The sequence below is a fragment of the Artemia franciscana genome, chromosome 6 (genome assembly GCF_032884065.1).
Source record: "Artemia franciscana chromosome 6, ASM3288406v1, whole genome shotgun sequence".
Lineage (NCBI taxonomy): Eukaryota > Metazoa > Arthropoda > Branchiopoda > Anostraca > Artemiidae > Artemia > Artemia franciscana.
In genome coordinates this window covers 36,739,631-36,752,385 of record NC_088868.1, presented here as the reverse complement: position 1 = coordinate 36,752,385, position 12,755 = coordinate 36,739,631, and the positions used below count along the sequence as shown (strand labels likewise).

At 35.9% G+C, this 12,755-nt stretch overlaps 1 protein-coding gene across 8 annotated transcripts in view; it reads left to right on the top strand.

Moving 5' to 3' along the window:
* Nucleotides 1–12,755, top strand: part of LOC136028374 (uncharacterized) — an 87,574-nt gene that overhangs the window by 41,369 nt on the left and 33,450 nt on the right. For all 8 annotated transcript variants that reach the window (XR_010617820.1, XM_065706175.1, XM_065706172.1 and 5 more), the window contains 2 exons: nucleotides 2,736–2,921; nucleotides 8,926–9,179. Coding sequence is in view for 7 of the 8 variants with exons in the window: in XM_065706175.1 (XP_065562247.1) it covers nucleotides 2,736–2,921; nucleotides 8,926–9,179 (440 nt within the window). In the remaining variant the exon portion in view is untranslated. The remainder of the gene's footprint in view (nucleotides 1–2,735; nucleotides 2,922–8,925; nucleotides 9,180–12,755) is intronic.

Here is a 12,755-nt window from a genome sequence, read left to right as displayed (position 1 = left end):
ACTCAATGGTTTTTGATTACGGTGACTTTAATAATGATGATGCTATTATTATATTCTGGAACCACATTCCCTTTTCGTAGCTGATTTTATTTCTTGTTACACAAAAGTTTCTTGTTGCTAATGCAAAAGTAATTCTCCTTATTGTTCAATTTGAGAGGACGGTAAACCTCCAGTCAAGTGTTTCTGACTATGGCGACTTCAATAATGATGACGCTATTATTATGATGGGGAGCCACATTACCGTTTTCGTAATTGATTTTATTTCTTGTTACACAAAAATTTATTGTAGCTAATGGAAATGTAATTTTCCTTGTTGTTCAAGTTGAGGGGACGGTAAAACTCCAGTCAAGGATTTTTTACTATGACGATTTCAATAATGAACCTCCTATTTTAGTCAAATATTACTTTTGAGGTCAGCAGGCCAGGATTTACCAGTAGGCCGGGAGCACATATACCAGAGAATATACCAGGGAGCACAACAAATTATCACTGAGTGAATTTTTTCGTAACAAGAACTCGACTGATGTGACTTATCGTCTAGTGTCATTTACACTCGGCCATTGCGCTACCTACTCACAGAATAGTAATTTTAAAACAACACAGGGAATCTATGACCTCTTATAAACTGTTAGATGTCTCCTAAGAATGGCAGCTGAGAGTTGGGTATCACCTCTCTCTTTCATTACTTTTGGCTCATCAGTTGCGTTCTGTTCAGTGCTACCACTATCCCCAAATTTTTGGAGACTTTCCTGGAAATTCCGCAAAAACGGAGCGGCGAAAATGCTTGGCCTAGGAGTAGCAAAGCCTTACATCCGGCCCTGGAGGTCAGGTTCTTTTCTTGAAACTCTAAAAAATGTCTCCTCATAACTACAATAGAAGTTGCTGTAACTTTTTATCGAAGTGAAAATTCGCTTTTTCTAATTAGTTTTGCATGATAAACATTTGCCACTAGACAGTTTCTCAAAAGCTTGTTTTTTTTTTATTTTTATTTAGGTTATTATAGACCGTAGTTTGCTTTGTACTAGATTTAAACTATTGCTGCCACAATGATCGTTATGGATGGTTTGGAGGTTTTTTATGGTCCCAAGAGATGAAAATTTTGACTTTTTTTTGTGGTATGGAGATCGGATAACAGATAAGAATAGTTCCTCTAAGTCTACTAAATAGTGTAAACCAGTCAAAATGAACTATTTTTGCTGCAAAAGTAAATTCCGTATAAAACATGGAATTATCTCTTCGAGAGCTTTGGATCGTAAATCTTTATTTCTTTTAGATTTCCAGGAAATAATTATGGAAAAGTTGATCACAGAATCCTAGATACCGATTTTTCCGTTTTAGGGGAAATCCTCGATTTTTGTTGTGTTTCAGGGAATTTTTTATTTGCATAAAACTGGTGCTAAGAATTTAGCTTAGAATTTAGAAGAAAAGTCTGTTTTCGAGGGGGAGAGGAATCCTGGAATCTTCTTGTCAGTACATATATTGGAAGTAGTTGTCGAATCTTCCAAAATTTGTCTCAGTGTCCTAGTTGTGTGCTGTGGCTCCCTAGACATTATCCTACCTGTGGAAGGGAAATATTATCATAAGAATATCTAACAGACGGAGTTGCCGGATCGGAACAGAAGGAAGGAAGAAAGAGGATCCTAGCGATGGCTTTTAGGGGCAAATAACTGACTCTACTCTAACGGAAGAGAGAATAAGAGAAGGCTAAGCTCTTGTCGTCTGGACATCTAGCAGAAGGGACTGTTGAATTTCAACCAAGTTTGATGGCAAGGAATAATAAGTGTCCTGGTTGTGTAATGCGGGTTACGCATCCAGTCTTTGGTAAACTCTTTTCATCACATTTACCAGAAAATTTTTGGTAAATTTGGTAAAAATTAAAATTGGTAAACTCTTGTCATTACTTTTACCAGAAAAGTTTCGGTAAATTTGGTAAAAACTAAAATTGGTAAACTCTTGTCATCGCATTCACCAGAAAATTTTTCTCTGATGATAACGATAGCCGAAGGGAAGTAATAACTGCTGCCCAAGCTGTATATTTCGGAAGTCTGGACACAATACTAATTTAGAGCTGAAGAAGGGGTGGGGGAGGGGGTATCAAATTATTGTAATAGGAACACCTTAAAGAAGGAGTTGTATTGCTTCAACCAAATTGTATGGGAAATAGGAGTAAGCATCCTCTTTGTGGCTTACCTCTACCTGATCTGACCTCAGAAAAGAGGGAGGGTTATCAGTAATGAATTTTGGATTCTAAACAAACTTGTTGGGAGGAAAGACATATTGTCCTTTTTATGCCTAGGGGGCCTAACTAAAATCAGAACTTCTGCCAGAACGGATTGTCAGGTTTTAGCCAAGCCTTTTTGGAAGTCATTCAGACATCCTGTCTGAATGTATTTCCTGAATCTTTATGATTATCGTATTATTTACTACTGTTGTTGAAAGCTGGTATTAATTTAATCGATAAATCAAGCCATATCCACAGTCCAATGCCTCTTTTAAATGTGTCTTTGACAAGTGATTGTTTGTTTTGTTTTCCGGTAATATATTAAATAATTAGTTAAAAATTATGAATGCAAAATATAATATTAAAAGTAAACATAAAATATATGTATAAAATAAGTATTTAAAATCTTATAATGAATATATTTTATAAAATACGTATTTTTTTTAATAGTAAAGATAAATAAAAAACTACAAATTAAAAAATATATTAATTAGTCTTGTATCATCTTTTTCAGATTGAGTGTATGATAGCTGAGAAACTGTCTTTGTGTGATACACCGAATTCTTCCATTAGTTCTTCAAATGCATCATTGTTTATGACAAAAGAAAATATTCGAAGTTCAACCGCTTTTAATTCTACGAAGAAGAAACCTATTCTAAAAGTAACGCCCTCAAAAATGAGACGAAATTCGAGAAAAAAGGTAAATATATAGTTCGTCATCAACTGAGTGCCTACATGAACTAGGCTATTGCTATGCAAGGTTGTTTGACAATATGCTTGAGTCAGTACGTATTTACTTCTGCGTGAACTAGGGGAATAGACGTCGAGTTAGGGACGCAGAGCATTTAAAGTACGAAGCAAAGAGTATCGGTAAGTGATAAGAGTTGGATCTTCCGCTGTGTAACATGAAAAGATTGGAACTGAAAACTACTGGTGCCAAACGCACCGTAGTGGCTGGCGAAAGCATTAAAAGGGTCTCTAAGTAAATAGAAAATTTCAAACAGAATTGGATAATTAATACGGTTATGATATAGACCTAATCTAATCTGTATATTTATTAAATAATATTTTTTTTTAAACTGAAAGTAAGGAGCAACATTAAACTCAAAACGAACAGAAATTATTCCGTATATGAAGGGTTGCCCCCTCCTCAATACCTTGGTCTTTAAGCTAAAGTTTGACTGTTTGTCTCATTTTTTTAAGAACGGCTACTAAAATACAGAGGCTGTATAATTAGAATAAGAAGCTTTTTTAAAAGTGATAACAGCTTTAGCGTAAAGAGGAAGATATTGAGGATGGGCAACCCTTCATTTACGAAATATTTTCTGTTTGTTTTGAGTTTTAATGCTGCTCCTTATTTCAGTTAAAAAAATTTTTTTATTTAATTTCTGATCGTTCTTCAAATAATGCCGGTAAATCTAGTTCACCTTCATGAAATGTACCCCCATCCCTCACGAGAAACTTCTCCATGGAAATTTCATCTGACGTAAAGTGCACCCCCCGTCAAATTCCCTCCAGACAGCTCCATCCTCTCTGAAATCCCTCCCCGTAAAATTTCTTGCAGACGATTCAGCCTGAAAATTATCCTTATTATACTTTTATTTGAAAAAGAATTTATTTTCTAATCGGTTTCTTGATCACTCTAGAAATGCCCCCTTCCGTGGAATTTTTTCCCGGAAATCAAAACACGCGGAAAATAGTCCCTGGATTATTCCCCCGGAACATCTTCACATGTAAAATTTAGTTGGCAAAGAGAATGTAAGACAGCTAAAAAGACTTTCGCATAGGAATTCTGTCAAATCCTCCCAGTGTAAAATTTCCCCGAAAAATGTCTAATCCTCCCCAATAACAAATCCTAAACGTAAACATTAGGCAAATTTCATAACTTACAGGCCTCTCGCCACGGATGCTGGTGGCCATTTTACCCCTAAACACATGGTTATTTGATCTTTCAGTTGTACTGAACAAAATGGCTATCTCAAAATTTTGATCAGATAACTTTGGGGTAAAAAAGGGCGTGGGAGAGGGGCCAGTTGCTTCCAATCTTTTTGATCACTTAAAAAGGGCTCTAGAACTTTTAATTTTCGTTTGAATACACCCTCTTTTGATTCTTCTTAAACAATTTTTTCGATACTACTACCCCTGGAAAAAAACAAAAACGAAAAAACAAATAAACACGCGATCTTTCATTTGGTAAAAATTAGCAAATTTCCACATTTTTGTACATAAGAGCTTGAAACCTCTACAGTAGGGTTCACTGATACGCTAAATCAAATGGTGTGATTTCTATTTAGATTCCTTGGATTTTTTTGGGGGGAGAGTTGGTTCGCCCTATTTCAAAAATCAGGCAAATTTCCTCCGGCTCCTAACTTTTGAGGGGTAACACTAAACCTGATGGATCTTGTGTAATTGGAATCGGCGTAATAAGCTGATTTTTTAATTTATTCAGTGATATCAAGATCCCGTTTTTTAGAGTTTCGGTTACTATTAAGCCGAGTCGCTCCTTACATACAGTTCGTTACCACGAACTGTTTGATCAGAGGCAACCCTATAGCATTGCCTATGGTAAAGGCCATATGGCTCCAATGTTTTATTATTATTTTTTCCCCCAGGGGCACTTTATATGGAAGGGGTGGTCGTATAAACTTCGAAGGGGGCTCATTCGATTGGAAATCGGAAGCTCTAGTGCCCTCTTTAAGAGTCAGGTGATTGAAGGGCAACTAGCCCCCCACGCCCTTTTTTCTCCAAATGTATCAGATAAAAATTTTGAGTTAGCCATTGTGTTAAAAATAGTTGAAGAGTCAGATAACAAAATCTTCGGTCTTGACACAACCCCCCAGGGCCCAGGTGCAGGCATTGTAAGTTATGCCCTGGGTGCGTATATGGTTCTTGTGTAAGGGATGCTTGTATAAACTTCAGAGAGGGCTCATTTGATTGGAATTTTAAAGTTCTAGTTCACTTTTTAAGAGTCAAAAGAGATAGGAGGGCAACTACCCTTCAAGCCCTTTTTTTCCCAAATGCATCAGATAAAAATTTTGAGATAGGTATTTTATGAAAAACAGTTCAAAAATCATATAATGGAAACTCCGGTGTTTGAAATTTCCTGTCCGGAAATTGAAAGTTCTAGTTCACTTTTTAAGAGTCAAAAGAGATCTAAGGGCAGCTAGCCCCCCCCACGTTCTTTTTTCCCCAAAACTCATCCAATAAAAATTTTGAGATGACCATTTTGTTAAAAATGGTTCAAAGGTGAGATAACAAAAACTCCGGTGTCGACATAACCTCCCAGGGCCTGGAATCAGTTCTAAATAAATCTTGAAACCATTAAAGCTTAAATTGAACATGCAAATAAAGCTTAAAACGAAAAAAAAATTAATGAAACCCAAAACGAACAGAAATTAAATAACAAATCAATGCAAACAAACATACAATAGATACCAGTATAAACGAATAAATAAATCTTAAAACGAGTGGAACTTAAATTGATTATGCAGATCAAGCCTGAATCCAACAAAAATCACTTTAAACAAGAGTTTGTTTATTGCCTCCTTCTCTCACTGGAAAATTCTATAGCCTACGATGTCATTGGCACTTTACTAAAAACGAGTTATATTACAAATTTTTTCTTTTGTACTTAATATTGAAAATCAACATTAAAATTGCTGTAAAATTTTGAACTGATGACCTTTCAGCAATTAACATTATTATACATCAAATATTCACTTTAATTTTATTAGTTCTTTCCAAGACCGTTCAAGACAAATATAGCTTCACTACAAACAAGAATTTGGGTGCTGCCCCCTTCCTTAACTGTAAAAACTTAAAACCTACTGTGTCATTGGCGCTTCACTGAAAACAAATTATATTACAAATATTTTCTTGTCCAGTTCTTACAGCATTGAAAATGAACATAAATATTTAAGTGGAATAAATCTTGAATTGATGATCTTTCAACAATTAATATCATTATATATTTAATATTCATTATGATTTTATTTGTACTTTCCAAGACTGTTCAAGACACGTATAGTTTTCAGTAAAACGCCAATGACGCAGTGGTTTTAGATTTTTACAGTGAGAGAAGGTTCGATTTTACAGTTGTTCGATTCAGACTTGATTTGTATAATCAATTTAAGTTCCTCTTGTTTTAAGATTTATTTATTCATTTATATTGGTATCTATTGTATGTTTGCTTACAATTATTGGTTATTTAATTTCTGTTCGTTTTGGGTTTCATTCATAATTCAATAGCAAAATATTTCTTTTCCCTTTTGGGGGAAGGGTTAAATTGACGTAGACACGACTTCTTCTCTGCATTAGCAGTCATAAATTTTTCTTTATAGATTCAGAAATTACTGATATTGTATCAGGGGGTTTCATCTTGAGCTACAGGGGAGGTTAAAACATCTTCTTTCAATTAAAGCGAGTTTTAATTTAGTTAATTCTAAAATGAACAGTAAATTAAACTAAGCAAATAGAAGTAAATAATTCTATATAAACAGTCAATTCTATAAATAATCAATTCTAAAATAAACAGTAAATTAAACTAAGCAAGTAGAACTGAATAATGGTAATAACAGTAAATAGTAAATAGCAGTAAATAAAATTGCAAATACCAGTAAATATAACAAAAATAAAATATTTCAATGCTTAAGCGCTTGAGCAATTTTGTTGTCTGTTCGATCATTTTCAATGAAAATACCAAAATATTCAAATATTTCAAATATTTCTTAAATACCAAATACCAAAAATATTTCTTGTTTTTACTGTTAACCATAGTCTAAGTATTCAATATGTCAGGTTCGCTAAAAAAGGGTCTTAAATCAAGATATTAATCTATTTTAATAAGATATTGAAAGGTATTAAAATATGTATTAAATATTAAATTAAATATAATTAATGAAATATTAAATACAAAAAGAAGAAGTAAATATAAGAAAAAAGGAAGTAAATTTAAGAAAAAAAGAAGAAGTAAAAGAAGAAATAAAAAAAGAAGAAGTAAAAAAAAGAAAGCCAGCAAGAGATCTTCTTTTACAATTTGCTCTGTTGTTTATTTTTCTTGGACTTGGTTGCGTTACATAGGCATCAATTCACAAAAATATAAGGGTGTGGGGTTGGTGGCTGGGCAAAATTAAAGGTTTAAAAAGCTGTGCTGGAAACGTAGGGGCATTCTCACCCCCTTTCCATCTCTTTCTGATGGATGCCCCTGTCTGATCGGACTCTGACAAAGAATTATTAATTTATGTGCTTTCTGTGTATTGTGCTTTTGTTTTGGCGCTTTCTCTTTAATGCCACCAGGAAAGGCTTATGACGTAGATAAAATCGGTCGTTAAGGTTCTCTGTTAACACCCTTCGCATTCATCATTGTTGTTGGGTGCAGCTGGGTGGGGTTTAATGAGATTTGTTGGCGCACGGTAATCAGTCTAGAGTTTTATTATTACAGTGACAACACCTTTTTAGGCAGGTGTGAATTAAAATAGATTGCATAGTTTGTTTGGGATGAATTAAAAAAAAAACGTTTGATTTGAAATAACCCGTGACGCTGGAGCATGATTGGTATTCGAAACTCTTCTTGGAAGAAAATAGATCAGAAGTTGAGTCTAATACCTAAGGAGGTACTCCTGGGTGAATTTTTTCAAGCTTGTTTTGTTGGTGATTCAGCAGTAGCATGTGATACCATATTCTAGTGTGAAGCGGATGCTGGGACATCTGCAATAGGATCCTGAATGTGGGTGTGGGTGTTCTGCCTTGTGATGCTGATGCAAGGCAAGGATGCCTTGTGGGTGTTCTGCTGTTCTGGTATTGCAATTACTGTTCTGTATTAAATAATATCTAAGAAATAATATAATATCTAAGAAATCGAGATTAGGGCACTCTCTAATAAATTAACTATATTAACTATAATTGTGAATTAACTATAGAGTACCAAGGACAGTGGAAATGAAATGGGACATGAATTTGTTGAGTAGAAATTTACACAACCATATATGCAAAATTAGGAAAAATCGGGAATTCAATTTTTAATGGAAGGAAACCCCATATGCAGTTATTGACCCCAGTTGTAAACCCCAGTTATTGGTAGTAGTAGCTGCTAGCTTTTGAACAAAGAAACAAGGGTAAAAAATAAGCTAAAGGCATATGGCATCAAACAACTTAAGAAGTGGCAGCTTCCCCTCCTCCAGGTATAATTTTGACATGAATTACTTACTTCATTTCATCCAATTTTGGCAATGTATTCCAGAAAATACCCCCCCCCCCGCCCAATGGTCACACATTCGGCAGGACGGTCAGTGACTGGATAATGACGAAAATTGACAATAGTAGGCCCATATTTTTGCCTATTAGTCTTAGAACCACCACGAGAAAGTTATAAACCCCACGTAAGGGGTATATTTTTACTCCCTGGTATTTTTTTTATACTAAATAGTTTACTTTATAAGTTAATTGTTCTGTGGAATAATTCAAAGAAAAAGTAAGCCATTAAGTATGCTACAAAAAAGTCTTAATAAATACAAAATAAAGAAAGGAAGATAATAAAAAAGGAGAAAAACTCCAATTACATATTACATACATTGAAGGCGTGTATAAAATGCTTTTAAATTTTAAAGAGAGAAAACAAATCTTATTACAACCCCAAACATGAGCCGAAATTGTATTCTGTTTGTCCTCGAGGGAACCCAGGCCTAATTAAGGTACTAATATTTTAGGTGAAACCCAATATTCGATTTAGCATCCCGGAATCAACACTTCACCTCTACACTCCTCCCCAGACGGATTCAAGTGCCTCTACATCCAAAACACATACTTCTGAAATTGCTGCACAGCTTAATTTTAGTGAAGAACTGACGGATTTGATGGAGCCTCCTAAAATCCCTGCTATTACCTATGACACGCCTCCAAGGTCCAAACTCCTTTGTGGCAGAAAGAAGAAGATTCGTAGCCCTGTTGCACGTCTAAAAAGGTTAGTTTTATTCGGGTGCTACTCATGGTTATTGTCCAATTTCTCTTACTTCTTCTATTGTCTGTGGCTCGATTTTAGAGAAGATGTGGGTGGTTCGAAGGAGCCTCCTAAAATCTCTACTATTACCACACAATTGCCACACAATTTCGTAACTTCTTCAATGGGCTGGGGTAGGTTTTTTTTTATTGCGACATCTTTTAGTATGTTTTAGCAAGAATTTATGCAATAACCTGAACAACCGTTTTGCCCTAAGATCTTTTTGACAAACAAGGTTTTAGTACCAACAGCTCCGTAATATGCGGAAAAAGACTGGATACATATTGCGCAATTTATTTAACAAACAGAATCTTTTCGTTGATTTTTGAATTAAAATCAAGTTGATGGAAGTGATGAAAAAACTTGAGAGCCAGGGCTACTTAGAGTAAAACGAAGACGGATAGTCTCTGTGAGAGCCAAAACGGGTATAACTTTTTTAGGCTTACATAAAAAAGAATCGTTTCACTGGTTGATACATAGTCCATCCTATGGCAGAACCAATCAGTAAGGGTAATCTAAATAGTCTATCAGTTTTTGATCATCCGTCTCAGGGCAAAACCAAGGTAGATCAGTAAGGGTAATTTAAATAGTCTATCAGTTTTTGATCATCCATCCTAGGGCAGAACCAAGGTAGATTGACATACAGTAAGGGTAATTTAAATAGTCTATCAGTTTTTGATCATCCATCCTAGGGCAGAACCAAGGTAGATTGACATACAGTAAGGGTAATTTAAATAGTCTATCAGTTTTTGATCATCCATCCTAGGGCAGAACCAAGGTAGATTGACATACAGTAAGGGTAATCTAAATAGTCTATCAGTTTTTGATCATCCACCGTAGGGCAGAACCAAGGTAGATTGACATACAGTAAGGGTAATGTAAATAGTCTCAGTTTTTGATCATCCCCGTAGGGCAGAACCAAGGTAGATTGACATGCAGTAAGGGTAATTTAAATAGTCTATCAGTTTTTGATCATCCACCGTAGGGCAGAACCAAGGTAGATTGAAATACAGTAAGGGTAATTTAAATAGTCTATCAGTTTTTGATCATCCACCGTAGGGCAGAACCAAGGTAGATTGACATACAGTAAGGGTAATTTAAATAGTCTATCAGTTTTTGATCATCCACCGTAGGGCAGAACCAAGGTAGATTGACATACAGTAAGGGTAATTAAATAGTGCATCAGTTTTTGATCATCCACCGTAGGGCAGAACCAAGGTAGATTGACATACAGTAAGGGTAATTTAAATAGTCTATCAGTTTTTGATCATCCCCTAGGGCAGAACCAAGGTAGATTGACATACAGTAAGGGTAATTTAAATAGTGTATCAGTTATTGATCATCCACCGTAGGGCAGAACCAAGGTAGATTGACATACAGTAAGGGTAATGTAAATAGTCTGTAAGTTTTTGATCATCCGTCCCAGGGCAGAACCAAGGTAGATTGACATGCAGTAAGGGTAATTTAAATAGTCTATCAGTTTTTGATCATCCGTCCCAGGGCAGAACCAAGGTAGATTGACATGCAGTAAGGGTAATTTAAATAGTCTATCAGTTTTTGATCATCCGTCCCAGGGCAGAACCAAGGTAGATTGACATGCAGTAAGGGTAATGTAAATAGTCTGTCAGTTTTTGATCATCCGTCCCAGGGCAGAACCAAGGTAGATTGACATGCAGTAAGGGTAATTTAAATAGTCTATCAGTTTTTGATCATCCACCGTAGGGCAGAACCAAGGTAGATTGACATACAGTAAGGGTAATTTAAATAGTCTATCAGTTTTTGATCATCCGTCCCAGGGCAGAACCAAGGTAGATTGACATACAGTAAGGGTAATGTAAATAGTCTGTCAGTTTTTGATCATCCGTCCCAGGGCAGAACCAAGGTAGATTGACATGCAGTAAGGGTAATTTAAATAGTCTATCAGTTTTTGATCATCCGTCCCAGGGCAGAACCAAGGTAGATTGACATGCAGTAAGGGTAATTTAAATAGTCTATCAGTTTTTGATCATCCACCAGGGCAGAACCAAGGTAGATTGACATACAGTAAGGGTAATTTAAATAGTCTATCAGTTTTTGATCATCCGTCCAGGGCAGAACCAAGGTAGATTGACATACAGTAAGGGTAATTAAATAGTCTATCAGTTTTTGATCATCCGTCCCAGGGCAGAACCAAGGTAGATTGACATGCAGTAAGGGTAATTTAAATAGTCTATCAGTTTTTGATCATCCATCCTAGGGCAGAACCAAGGTAGATTGACATGCAGTAAGGGTAATTTAAATAGTCTATCAGTTTTTGATCATCCACCCTAGGGCAGAACCAAGGTAGATTTACATACAGTAAGGGTAATCTAAATAGTCATCAGTTTTTGATCATCCGACCCTAGGGCAGAACCAAGGTAGATTGACATGCAGTAAGGGTAATTAAATAGTCTATCAGTTTTTGATCATCCGTCCCAGGGCAGAACCAAGGTAGATTGACATGCAGTAAGGGTAATTTAAATAGTCTATCAGTTTTGATCATCCACCCTAGGGCAGAACCAAGGTAGATTTACATACAGTAAGGGTAATTTAAATAGTCTATCAGTTTTGATCATCCATCCTAGGGCAGAACCTAGGTAGATTGACATACAGTAAGGGTAATCTAAATAGTGCATCAGTTTTTGATCATCCACCGTAGGACAGAACCAAGGTAGATTGACATGCAGTAAGGGTAATGTAAATAGTCTGTCAGTTTTTGATCATCCGTCCCAGGGCAGAACCAAGGTAGATTACATCATAGGGCAGAACCAAGGTAGATTGACAGCAGTAAGGGTAATTAAATAGTCTATCAGTTTTTGATCATCCATCTAGGGCAGAACCAAGGTAGATTGACATACAGTAAGGGTAATTAAATAGTCTATCAGTTTTTGATCATCCGTCCAGGGCAGAACCAAGGTAGATTGACATACAGTAAGGGTAATTTAAATAGTCTATCAGTTTTTGATCATCCGTCCCAGGGCAGAACCAAGGTAGATTGACATGCAGTAAGGGTAATTTAAATAGTCTATCAGTTTTTGATCATCCACCTAGGGCAGAACCAAGGTAGATTGACATACAGTAAGGGTAATTAAATAGTCTATCAGTTTTTGATCATCCATCCTAGGGCAGAACCAAGGTAGATTGACATACAGTAAGGGTAATCTAAATAGTCATCAGTTTTTGATCATCCGACCCTAGGGCAGAACCAAGGTAGATTGACATCAGTAAGGGTAATGTAAATAGTCTATCAGTTTTTGATCATCCGTCCCAGGGCAGAACCAAGGTAGATTGACATGCAGGTCCCAGGGCAGAACCAAGGTAGATTGACATGCAGTAAGGGTAATTAAATAGTCTATCAGTTTTTGATCATCCATCGTAGGGCAGAACCAAGGTAGATTGACATGCAGTAAGGGTAATTTAAATAGTCTATCAGTTTTGATCATCCATCCAGGGCAGAACCAAGGTAGATTGACATGCAGTAAGGGTAATTAAATAGTCTATCAGTTTTTGATCATCCATCCT